The 13605-nt window shown below is 35.5% G+C and overlaps 1 protein-coding gene across 1 annotated transcript; it reads right to left on the minus strand.

Annotated features, from left to right (window-relative positions):
• Window positions 1–501: 501 nt before the first annotated feature.
• On the minus strand, window positions 502–1443 carry LOC142450946 (olfactory receptor 6C76-like). Its single transcript, XM_075552881.1, has one exon. It carries the CDS (start codon window positions 1441–1443, stop codon window positions 502–504), a length of 942 nt encoding a protein of 313 aa, XP_075408996.1.
• Between the last annotated feature and the right edge of the window lie 12162 nt (window positions 1444–13605).

Here is a 13605-nt window from a genome sequence, read left to right on the forward strand (position 1 = left end):
TGATGAAGGCTTGGACACCTCATTACTATGAACACTCACTGTAAAATAAACTGGACCTCTCATTCTTACATTAAGGATGAGAAGCTTCTGTCCCCATCCTCTCTGTATTATATATTTTCTTTAATCACACATGCTGCTCCTGAGGACCTTTTTAAATTGTGGGCTGGACAAATGTATAACAAAGCATAAAGGAAATGGAAGTCCAATTCAGTAAAAATAACTAATGCCCTGCCAGTGGGTCAATTCCAACTCATAGTGACCCCATAGATCAGGGTACGATTGTCCCTGTGGGTGTCAAGGACAGTAATTCTCCAGAGGAGTTGAAAGTTCTGTCTTTCTCCCTTGGAGCAGCTGCTGGTTTGGAACTAATGGCTTTGTGTACAAGACCTCAACACTTAATCACAGCATCACGTTTTCTTCCAATTAAATGGCGGATGAGAAATAGAAAACTATCAATACTGCATTAAGCATAAAACTCAACTTACATTTTAGGCGTAGAATTCATGACTGAAATTTATTTGAAAAACATCTTTTGACTAAGTTCTGAAAGGCCTGGCTTACCTGTTGGTTCCTCAGGGAGTAAATGAATGGATTTAGCATTGGGGCAACAGAGGTATTGAGCACTGCTATGCCCTTAGTTAAGGCCGCTCCATCCTCTGCTGAGGGCTTGACATACATAAAAATGCAACTCCCATAAGAAATAGAGACAACAAGCATGTGTGAGGAACAAGTGGAAAAGGCTTTTTTCCTTTGCTCAGCAGAGGGGATTCTCAGAATTGTCCTCAGGATAAGAGCATAGGAGAGAATCACGAGTGTCAAGGTGATCATCAGCGTCAATACTGCCAGGACAAATGCCAGGAGCTGTATGAGTGCTGTGCCTGTGCAGGAGATCAGTAGCATGGGAGAATAGTCACAGGTGAAGTGGTCAATGATGTTGGAGTCACAAAAATCTAATTGAATACCCAGAGTCAGAGGTGGAAAAATAATAAGAAATCCAGCCACCCAGGAACTTATCACTAGCTGCATGCAGACTTTACTGTTCATTATGGTTGTGTAATGCAGTGGCTTACAAATGGCTACATAACGATCATATGACATTACTGTCAAAAGGAAAAATTCTGTTGAACCAAGGAGTATAAAGAAAAATAATTGAGCCATGCAAGAATTATAGGAGATGGTCCTGTCCCCTGTTACAATGCTGACCAAAAATCTAGGAATACTAACTGTTGTGAATGAAACTTCAAGGAAAGAGAAATTCCGAAGGAAGAAATACATGGGAGTTTTGAGGTGGGAATCTATCAAAGTAAGGGTGATAATTGTCAGATTTCCTGTAATACTCAGCATATAAGTGAAAAATAGAAACACAAAAACTAAAATATTTAGCTCTGGGTCATCTGTTAGTCCCAGGAGTATGAATTCTTTTACAGATGAGTGATTTTTCATTTCGTTGTGGTTGTTTTTGGTGGTGGTAGTGATGGAACTGGTGCTGGTGCTGGTGCTGGTGGTCCTCGTGGTGAGGACTTCAGTTATGCTACAAATGGAAACCGGTGATTGGTTTGAATTGGTGACCTCTGCGGCAGCAGCCCAGTGTTTGATTCACGGTGCCTCCACGGCTCCTTATAAATGAAAACAATACATAATAAATTATGGAGTTCAGGCCTTTCTTTTGATTACATATTGTAATTAAAAAACAAATAATACATACAAAACAATAAATTAGCAACTGATTTTATTGAACTGAATTTTGAAAAAAGTACATGAATGAATAAAATCTGTGATAATGAGGACATATAATCTTTTGTATGTCATTGAGAGGTCTAATAAACATGTGTATACAAATAAAAATTATGTTCATGAAAGATACCTTTCTTTATTTTAAAGATGTAACTATATATACATGAAAAAATGTAGAGAGATATAATTGAAGGATAGTACTTTTACTGTTATTAAAATATTTGTAGCCATTAGCTAATGTGTTTGTTTCTCTTGAAAAATGAGGTTTACAAAATTTCAAATTAAAAAATTTAACATCATGCTATATTAAAAATAAATAAAATATATTGAAGATACTTAAACCTAAAACTCACTTTATTCTAAATGTACACATTTTATATTGAAAGGCTTCTCCTCAATAAGCTATTACTTTATCACTTTTAAAGAAGAGATTCTACACTACAAAGTTAAATGATCTAAGTTGTACATTGATGAGACAATATAAAAAAATAATGAGTTGCAAAACAGTTTATACTTACAATTAGATAGTGTGTAATGTGGTAGCGGCTTGGATGACTAATCAAAAATGCTCTGTAAATTTACTTTACATGACAGTCCAGGTGTGACGATGCTTCACCTTCGAATCCTTCATAGACTTCCCAACTTGTTTCTGATTGGTTTTCTTACACAAGGACACTCTGATATATGTGCAAGTGGAATTTGGAAAAATAATAGTTGCTACGAACAATGATGATGGGAATAATATGGGAATATTTCCAATAGAAAGCCTATTTCAGAAGAAGGATGCACCCATACAGAAAGTGGCATAGCCCCAGCAGCTGATAAAAGGTGCCAGGTCCAGACCAGTAGCAAAAGATCCTAACAATCTTGCAACTTGAGAGCCAGGAAAGGGTTGATGACATGGTGAAAATGTGAGTTTCTTAATTAGTGGTTAAAGCTCTCCCGAAAGTACAAGTAGTTCATGGTCATTAAGTAGCAGTCTGAAAATTAAGACTATAAGTTCCTGGAATCAAAGATGACAAATATAAAGAAGAACCCTTCCCTCAGTTTGCAAGTACTTACAGAGGCACAGTACATGATGAAAGATAAAAGTCTTCATGGTGTGTATGCAAGACTCAACAATTGGAAAATGTGGCCTCCTTGTAACAAAGCTCTGGGAAATCGTTATTATTGAGGAAATATATATATATGTTGATAATTATTGAGGTAGAATTTTGAGTGAATAAGGAAGACAGGTCTAAAAACAAGAGTCAAAATGAAGAAACAACAGCTATTTCAAAAAGGGGAGTAACATGCCCATGAATGAGAGCTGGTGAAAAAAATAAACAAAAATATATTAAAAACATGAAATGTAAAGTACTAGCATAAATTTCAAAATCAAAGAGTAGACATTTAATATGTCTTGATTCCCAAAATGTTCATAAATATATAAAGACCTTAAATCCTCATATTAAGAAAACCCATCTAATAGTTTCTTTGTCTCAAAATGTCACTTTTGCAGGAAAGATGGGCTTTTAAGTGTTTTTTTTCTTTCTTCTCTTTGCAAAGAAATGCCTTAGTTCCTTAATATTATTTTTAACACAAACAGATCTATTTTATCTGCTCCCATAAAAGTCGCAGGGGATTCTTTGTGAACTGAAATGTCTCAAGAGAGGGATGATGCTGATGAGTACACCATTAATTTAAGTTGCACAATTTTAATTAAGTTCCCTTAGAAAATACTATTTTTAAACATTACACTTCAGAGAATTGTACATACATACATATTTTTAAATGACTAACAGACTTGGCTCATTATGACTCACATGATCAACATTATTTTATTGTTAAAAGAAACTAATTTCATCAAAAATGATACAATTTAGTTATATGAAAGTGTGGGGGAAAGGCCAGCCCCCACAACTAATTTCAGGTTTGAGAGGAGCAACTGTATAGTTTAGATATATATAAAGAATATAATGAGTCATAGAGAGGATGCGATGTAGAAGATAGACTGAAATAATGGAGTCATACACATTTCGTAGTAGCTTGCTCACCTCAGCCCTGCTTGGTGGTCCATGTGGAGATGGGAGACTAGAAGGCAGGAGAGAGGGGGAGGGGGAGGAGGACTAGGGGAAAGAGAACAGGGGAACAAGAGAGGGAGAAGGAGCCAGGGAAGAGTGCCAGGGTGATAGGGAGTCAAAGGAGAGAGATCTTTATTGCTAACCAAGGCTCATATATCTTTGGGGCATGCAAGGCCCCTACTTATAGGTAAAGATGTACATTACAGGAAGGGGTTGCACTATAGGTTATGCAGCAGTGAGAGGGGGCAATCTAGGGATATACACGCAATAGGAAGTGAAGGGATTGGGGGCACACATGTGAAAAGAAGGATAGATCCTATATTCAGGATGGCAGCCTAACTTTGGATGTCACTGAGCAGGTTTGACCTGTTCTCTGGCTCTCCATGGAAACCATTATCAATAGGGTACAAACCCCACCTACAGCAATCAAACTAATGGTCACAAGCCTTTAGGGAGAAGTAGCCCATTGTCCTTAAAAGCAGGGAGTGGGCCCCTTTTGTGGTGGGACCAGACAGTAGTCTGGCAACTGACTGCCTTCAGAGAGGATGTCTCTAAGCATCTGACTTCCCACAATATGTTGGCAAATAACCTTTAATATTTGGCATGTCTTTGGGGGAGACCAAGCTGGGGAAAAGTCTCTTTATAATCCCACATGAAAGCATGTGAAATAGCAATGGGGAAGGATACAATATAGAAATTATGCTATTCAAATATCTTGTTCCTTTATAAAATATATTGAATAAGCTGTGATTGGGACATGATAATAAACAGACACAATAAAAACTGAGAGACCACACATCAACATAAAATTTAAGAAAGTTTTTCTAAAAAATTATGAAATATTATTTATCTTACATTCAAAATTATACATATTATATTATTATTTCTATCTAATTTTTTAAATTACACAATGTAAGGCATGGCTCATTATTATATTGACTGAAATATTTTAATTACATTTTTCTCTTTCTCTTACTGTATTCGTAAAAATTAATGTTTTACATATCTACAAAAAGATGATAAAGAAAGTCAGTATCAATAGTTAGAACAAAGTCAGGATATAACTTCAGGAGAGATCAGCAGTTGGTCAAATACAAATTCAAGTTGAAACTGAAGAATAGTAAGCTAAAATGCAACCCTGAGTACAGCCAATCTTAATTTATAGGTCTTCATTATGAATTGAATGCTTTGAACACTAATGGGAAACCAAAGGGAAGAACACATGTTGAATATCTGAAGCTTCCCTCATTGCCAAAAAACAAGACTGCAGGAATTGATAAAATACTGTTATTTAGGCAGGGATCCCTAGAGAAACAATACTAGTGATGCTTACATATGTATGTATATGTATAAGAGCAAAGTAAACAGAGATAGCTCCCTGCCACTTTGCCTACCTCCTCACTGCGACTCCATTGAGACATTGTGTCTTCTTTGATGGGTGGGCTAACCAACCCTGAAAGTTGTTGGTGCCCTGCCACTTTTCCATCCACACTTAGATCCACAAGATCCGGCAAACACCGACTTGGGATGTGCTTCCCAGTTCACAACCCTGTATCACTGGCACATAGTCAAATGTGTAGTCCGGTTGACTAGAGAAACAAATTAATGGATACTCATATGTGTGTAAGAGAGAACTTTATATTAAAGAATAACTATATATTAAGAAACATTCCAGCCCATTCCAGATCAAGTCCATAAGTGTGATATGAACCCATATGTCCAATATCAGACTATAAATTCCTCTTCAGACTTCCGCAACACATGCAGTGATGCTAAATACAAGAAGATCACAGGCCTGTAGGTGGAACGTCTTGTGGATCCAGTGGTGGTGGAAGCATCTCAGCATCCATGTGGGTCTCCACATGGCTCCTCCAGCTCCAGGTCTCTGGCATGGTTCCATAGATCTAATCAGCAGAAAGACGAAGCAGAAAGTGTGTCCTGCCTCCAAAGGAGGAAAACCGGGGATCCCATCATCCTCAGGGGAAGGCCATGCCCATACAGAGACCTCATTGGCTATTACCTGATTGACAGCCTAGGCTCCACACCTTCACTCCAGTTGACAGGAGTGAAGGTGTAACTCCTGTAACTGCCACACCAAGTGAGTCTGAAAAGCGACTTATGAAATAGCATAAGATTATGGACTTGAGTTGGACTGGGCTGAAATGCCATCTTGATAAACAAGTACTTTTTTATATAAAGCTGGCCTAACACAAATGATAAAGATGGCATGGAACGGGGTAGTGTTTTCTTTTGTTGTCTGTAGATCACTATGAGTAGGTACACCACACTTAAAAACTACAAAATTAAGCATTAATACAATCATCAGATGATACTTCTCTGCATCTCTCTCTGCTTGTCTGACACAAACATGTGTAGTATGCCTGAGGTAAACTAACAGTAGGCTACAGCTGGCAGAACTTGAAAAGATGTTCTCTGATAATAGCACATGGAGAAGAAACACAGACTAAAGGACAGATTCAGCATTGCATGTGATGTAGCTATCAGACATTTTTTTTCTCCAGAAGATGAGATGTGTCCTTTTCCAATCAGAGGAATAAACTTAACAAAATTGTCCAAAATTTACTAAATAAACTGGAAATCATTCCCCAAAGACACTAAAGTAGACCAGAAAATATGAGAAGATCTCCTCTATTCTAATCTTAGATACCTCAACACCATCAAGGCATCAGCGCTCCCCAAATGAAAAATTCAGTGTGATCTCTCTAACTACAGCAAGACTTTCTGTTTTGTGCTGTGCTCCCACTCTATGCCTTTCCCTCATCTGTTTATCTCTCTTGCGTGATCATCAAAGGCTTGTTATAAATATCTTTTATATTGATCATTTTTCTTTTATACTAACGGTCTCATAAATAATTTACTTTATGTGATTGACTCATTTTATTCAGCTTAATATGTTCCAAATACATCCATGTCATGACATGGTGGACCCTTTTATGATTGCCTTTTAGTGGAGAATGTATTCCTTTGTCTGGATGTATCAGAATTGACTCACGCTCCCATAGAAAGGCATCTGTGCTGTGTCTGTCTTCTCGCTGTTGTGAACAGTGCTGTCATACACATGGTGTGCATCTATCTCTTGCTGTTTTGCTTCTTATTTCTTTAGATTAGAATCCACATAGAAAGACTGCTAGGTCATATGGTATTTCTATTCACCACTCAAGGAAGCACCGTAATGCTTCCCATAGTGATTGAACAATTTTACATTCCCACAAAAAATGCATAAAGATTCCAAACTTTCCATATCTTCTCCCGCATTTGTTATTTTCTGTTGTTTTTTCTTTGCCATCAGCGTCATATATTGTTTTGATTTGCATCTCTTGAGGGCTACTGATCACCAGCATTTCTTAGTATGTGTGTTGGCCACCTGGATGCAATCTTTGGCAAATTGTCCAGGCATGTCTTCTGAACATTTTATATAGATTATTCATCTTTTTGTTGTTGAGCTTTTGCATATTTCTGTAGATTTTACAGATTTTCCCCTCAGCCTGTGGGTTTTCTCTTCATTATTGAACAAGTAGTGTGATGTACACAGACGTCTTATTTTCGGCAGGTTCTAGTCATCTACTCTTTCTTCTGTTGTGTATGTGTGTGTTTTTCTTTTTCTGATGTTTCATCGTGTGTTCAATCCTATATTAGGGCCCCTCTGTTTGTGTCTACCTTTACATTGGTGACCCTTAGAGTTTACATTTAAGTGTTTTTTCACATTGAGTTTCTTTTTGTGGAGTGAGGTTTGGGTACTATTTCATGCTTCAGCAAACAGAATTGCAATTTTGCCAGCACCATTTGCTAAAGAGACTACTTTCCCATTTAATGCATTTGGGGCTTTGTAAAAAATTAAAGGGTGAACCAGAGACATATGTAAATTATACACATTTGAATAGGTTTGGGGCTCCCAGTTAATTCTATTCACCATTAAAGAACAATCAGTTCTTATGATGTGGCCCTGCTTCATACTTGCACTCATGGAGATCACTGAAGATATGTGTGCTGAAGAAACCAGAGGGTGTCCAGTCATCTCAGTGAGGCATCATCTGAGTCCACATGAAAGAAGTGTACCAGCCTATGTGATTCAAGAAATTTAAATAATATAATCCAAATTCGAAGAAAAAAGGAGAGTTTAAATTGTGAACACCCAAGTTGCAGAAGGCTATGGAGGATAGTTGAAGCCTAAGATCCATTTGTGAGTCCACATGTGGATTAAGTCTCCAGTGAATTCCCGCTGTCCATACTCGAGGGTTGTGAATAACCTTTTAATAGACTGAGAGCGTTGTAGAAGCTGTTATAACAGAAAGAGTTAGGTTAGGATGTAATATCTTACTTGATCTCACTTTTTACCTATTTGGAAGTTGTTTTGTTTTTAATATTGTCTGCTTTATTTTTAGATATTTTATCTTGTTATTGTTGTTAGTTTTCCTGTTTCTTTGCTTTTACATGTTTTTCAGAATATGAACTTCAGGATGGGTGAATCTTTATAGCCCATAACTGGATTAAAGGTTTCTTGCAGGTATGACAGGTGAGGTTGGGAGGCAATGAGGACCTAATAATGATTAGTACAAAGAAGAAGAAAATGTTCTGAAATTGATTGTGGTAATGATTATATAATTATTCTTGATATGATTGAACTGTTGAATTTTATGAAGTGTGGACTATGTCCCAATAAAATTGCTTTTACTAATTCACCTCTCTGTAGGTGCATGAAGTTATTTCTGGGTTTTCTATTCTAGTCTGTTGGAACTTTTTGGTCTACATATCTGTCTTTGTATTCAACTCCATGCTGTTTTGATGACTGGATTTCTCTTTGGTGTTCATTTATTCTGTTCAATTTCTCCTTACTGTTCTTCTAAGTTCTTCTATCTGTTCTTTTGTTTTTCTGTAGCTCTCTTGATCTTTTCCTCCACCTTTAAAGCTACTTATATGACTTTTATAGGCAAACTTCTTTACCAAGTTGAAGATGCTTCCCCATTACCTGTTTTCTGGAACTGTTCTTTGATGAATTGTTATTGGAATAGTATGAATGTCAATTTGAGATCACTTGTTATAACAGGCTTAATTAACTTGTTGATGTAATCAAGTAAACTTACTAATTTTCAAACACAGAATTAGACTTGCATAAAATGCATTGCTTTAAATGCTGGATTTCACTTACTCATCTTTCTCTACATAATTATTTATGAATACTGAATTTTTAAAAATTTATACATTTCTTATTCTCCTGCACTACAGCAGGCAACTATATGGAAAATGGGTAAAGCATAGATGACTTAGACTTACTGTATTATTTAATTTTCTTTTGCATTCATAAAAGGCTATATTTTTAAAAGCAAAAATAGTACATCTGTATTTTCTAATGTTTTATATATATGTTATGTTTCATTCACTTTGTTCTTATCAACTGTCATGCTTTCAAGGAATATCTCTTTTACAAGATATGATAGAGAGATCTAAAGGTAGTTTCTATGACCCCTATTAATGATTATGCCCTTGCATAAACTTTCCCCATACTGGTATGGAGGGCCTGGGATTTACCTCTAGCCAATGCAACATGGTTATTGTAATTATCAGATGTTTTTATGATAATCAGGAATCTTGGTAGCATAGTGAGTTACTCATTGGGTTGCTAACTACAAGACCATCGGTTGCTCTTTGGAAGAAATTATTGTAACGATTTACAATCTGCTCTCAGTGCTGCACCTGGCCTTTCGAACTCTGGTTCTTTGGACATGAATCCACAGCACACGGCATCGCCTACTGATCCTGGGAGCGGTTAGAGCTGCTTCTTGATTTGCTGATCTTGAATTCGCTGCCTAGGTTTTCCAGCTTTTTGCTTCTTGTCTTCTCAGCTCCAGAAAAGTGAGTCAGGAAAATACTTTAGCTTAACATGTGACCCACACAATTGAACCAGACTGAACTTGTGTACAGAACTGTGTGAGCCACTTCTGTGATATAAATTCCTCTATATATATTTTTCATATAGAATGCATACATTTTATATATTTATATATGTGCACCACTGTTTTGGCCTCTCAGGAAAACCCAGCCTAGACAAGTGCTGCTAAACGTAGTCCTGTCTGGTTTCTCCTCACAAGAAAATGCTTTCAGTTTCTCTCTATTGAATACAATAGTTGACCTATGACTTGGCAACGGTGCCCTTCATTATGTTAATGGGTTTCCCATTTGCACCTATTTACTGAAGTTTTTAAAAATCAGGAATGGATGTTAGATTTTGTCAAATTACTTTGCTTCAAATCTGAATCAATGGATATGATCATATGATTATTTTCCTTTATTTCATTGATGCACTCTGTCTCTATGGCTGCGATCCTTTTCCAAACTTGAACCATTCTTGCACACCTAGGATAAATCCTACTTTGCCATGTTGTTTGATTTTTTTTGTATGTTGTTGGATTCTCTTGGCTAGGATTTTGCTGAGAATGCTTGCACTTAAGTCCATAAGGGATCTTGGTTTATAATTTTTAGTGCTGGTAATGCCTTAATCTGGTTTTAGTATCAAGATTATGCACACTTCATAATATGAATTTGGAGTTTCCTATCCTTTTCTATACTCTAGAATATTTTTACTTGAATTAATGTCAGCTTTCTCTAAATGTACACTAGAATATACTAGTGAAGCCGTCTGGTCCCAAACTAACTTTGTTGGGAGTTTTCTAATTTCCTGATCACTTTCCTTCTTATGAGTATATTTAGATGGTTGCTATAGTCCATGTTAATATATGTAGGGTTCACTGTCACAAGTCAGTTCTGACTCCTAGTGATCTTATAGGATAGAGTAGAACCATCTACAAGAAAGTGAGGCTGTAAATCTTTACATGAATAGGAGGTTTCACCTTCTCAAGCAGAGCAGTTGGTGAGCTTGAACTGCCAACCTTTGGGTAAGCAACCCAACTCATGAGCCAGTAAACCAGCACAGCTTCTTAATTTGGGTAGGTGGTAGGTAAAATTTGTCCATTTATTTAATGTGTTCACATTTGTTAGAGTGTGGTCCTGCATAATATTGTTTTTGTTTCCTTTTTATTTCAGTTTGTTCGGCTGTGATGCTGCTCAGTTCATTTCTTACTTGCATTTCTTATTTGCATCTTCTCCTATCCTTTGTTAGATTTGCCTCTAGCGCGTTGAATTTGTTATTCCTTTCCTCTTGTCTTATGGATTCATTCTAATTTTTTCTGTTTTATTTATTTCTGCTCTAGTCCTTATACGTTCATTTTAAAAATGATTGTAATAGGCTTATTTTGCTGCCCTTTTCCTTACTATTAAAGGTAATTGAAGTAAGGTTTTGATTTGGTTCTTCTTTTTGATGTATGTTTATTATTATAAGCTGTCCTCTGAAAATTGCTTTGACTACAGGTTTTATATGTTGTATTTTCGTTTTCTTCCTGAAAGTTTTAAATTTAATCTTTAAATGCACTATTATTCAAAAATATAATATTTCTCCCTATTGTGGATTTCTAATATTATAACATTTCCATTTGAGAAGATATTTGAGCCCATTTGAGGCCAATGATCTTTTTTGGGGGGCTTTCTCGCTGTATCTCCTACACTTCTTCCCCTCTCATTTGGTTTACATCTTTTTATGTATTAGTGCAGCATACTGATTTCATTCTTATACCCCGCAGTGAAAAGAAATTCATTGATTTCCCTTTCATGTGAAACTAATTTCATTTTGAACCTGTTCTCTTTACTTCAGTTATTGTATCATTTAATCCTACAATTACTATTTGATTCTTTTCAGATATCATTTTACTTTTTCTGTTTTCCAGTTCTCTGTGATGACTTTTATGCCCTTTAACTTTTATCCTAATATTTTGTGGCTCATGGAATCTGCTTCTATGACCATAGTTTCAATCTATGTTAAAAAGCAAATCAATATCAAGAACAATAAAGATAAGCAGGATATCAAAAAGAAAGTCTTAAAAAGAAGTCAGCGAAATAACATCTGCTTCAAAGTTATGGTTGTTGAACTTCTGAACACCAAACAATTGAGTCTAGAATATATCATTGAGTCTTGAACAAGAAAGGTTAGAATTGCTTGAGATCCACATATACTCATCCCCCATCCCCCCAACCCCCACATTTTCCTACTTCAGTGAGCTCAACCATTGCAAATATCTACTTAAAACACTGAGTGACAAGTGTCTAAACTCAAGTACAAGTGGGGCCTCACACCACAAATGAGTTCTATTCAATATTCAACTGTGAATTGTACATTGATTTTAAAATTTCACTATTATTTCTATTTTATCGACTTTTCCCCAACAATTTTATACTATCCATTTTCCTAAGCATTTTATTATAATGTTTGTTTGAATTTTTAATTATTGTCACAATTTGATTATTTTTATGTAATGTTTAACTTCTGTCTCAATAAAACTGTGTTATTTATAGTATTAAACTTGCCAAGTGATTTCTCAACTTTTCTTCAGGATTGTAGTATTTTCCATAACTATTTTTTTATTCCTCCTTTCTTTTTTCCAGTTTTATTCTATCCTGTTTAATTACTTCTTTCAAGTTCTATTACTTTTTAAAAAAATACATTTTTGGAGTACATTAGATGACGGCTTTCCATATTTTAACCCTCTCATGTTTTCATAGATTAGTAAATATTTAAAATAAATTCTCTCATTTTCCATTGTTTTGTGACAACTGAATGATTAAACTTTTGTAAAAGCAAGAAATTTCATAGATCTCCCATTCCTTCTTTTACTGGGACATGTTCTATAAACCTGTGTCTGATTATTTGATCTTCTGAATTTAAGGAATGTGTTATAAAATGGAATTGTTGGCATGTTTTATGCACAATATTTATCATAAAAACATGTTTATCTGTGTGTGGTATCCATAACAATCTAATAAATTACAACCATCCCATAACATTTTCTTCTTTGTTCTTTTTTTCATTTATTTTATCATATTTTCTTTTAAGTGCGTGACTTTATTGGAGCAATTTGTCATATAACAAAAGTTTTGGTTCACCTTTTAATCTCCTAGGAGGAGAAAAAGAGCTGCCAATGTTTTTTTGAAAACAAACCACAAAGAACTTGGTCTCTGCTGTTAAACCAACATGAGGATGTTCTGAAGGTGCTTTCTGCCATTTTCACAGGGACCTACTTTCATGTGAGCTGCTTTCTTGTGATAATTTCTTCTTAGACATTGTACTATGGATTTACATTTTTGTTTTCCTCTTTGGGTAATTATAATTTAAAAATCTACCTTAATTTTATTCACTTGGGATGGTTTCGTGTTTATTTTCATTTGTGTTTTTCATAATTGCGATGCCCACTTTATGTAAAACGTGTTCATATGCATCCTTTAACAGAAAATACACGTGGAAGAATTATTTTAATGCTTCTTTTAATATGTAAGTGATTTCAACTTCTTCTAGAAAAATACAGCAGTTATAAAATCTCCAATCTAATCATCAAAATTACTGAAATATTTTGTCGAGTGATGGCCCCATTAAAGTTTTTTCCTTTAATGAAGGTGCACTTTTCATCATGTATTATAACTACTATGATTTTTCAGATGAGAGAATGTAACCCACAATGTATACGTTTATATACGTAACAAAGAGTTTCTCAATGGCTATTTTTTGTGGGTACCTCCCCTCTGAATTCAATGTGAATCCAATAACATGAAGTATATATTTAGAGGCTTGTGACATGATTCCTGAAGTTTTCTTGCTATTGTGGGCACATTAAATTATTCAGGTTTTATGTCACCTTTCTGAGAGAGATTGTGGAGAACTGTTCAACCATGACAGATACTGAAACAA

This window comes from Tenrec ecaudatus, chromosome 6, assembly GCF_050624435.1.
Source record: "Tenrec ecaudatus isolate mTenEca1 chromosome 6, mTenEca1.hap1, whole genome shotgun sequence".
Taxonomy (NCBI): domain Eukaryota; kingdom Metazoa; phylum Chordata; class Mammalia; order Afrosoricida; family Tenrecidae; genus Tenrec; species Tenrec ecaudatus.

Coding starts and splice junctions, on each gene's coding strand:
- LOC142450946 (XM_075552881.1), bottom strand. CDS start 1,443: ATGAAAAATCACTCATCTGTAAAAGAATTCATACTCCTGGGACTAACA.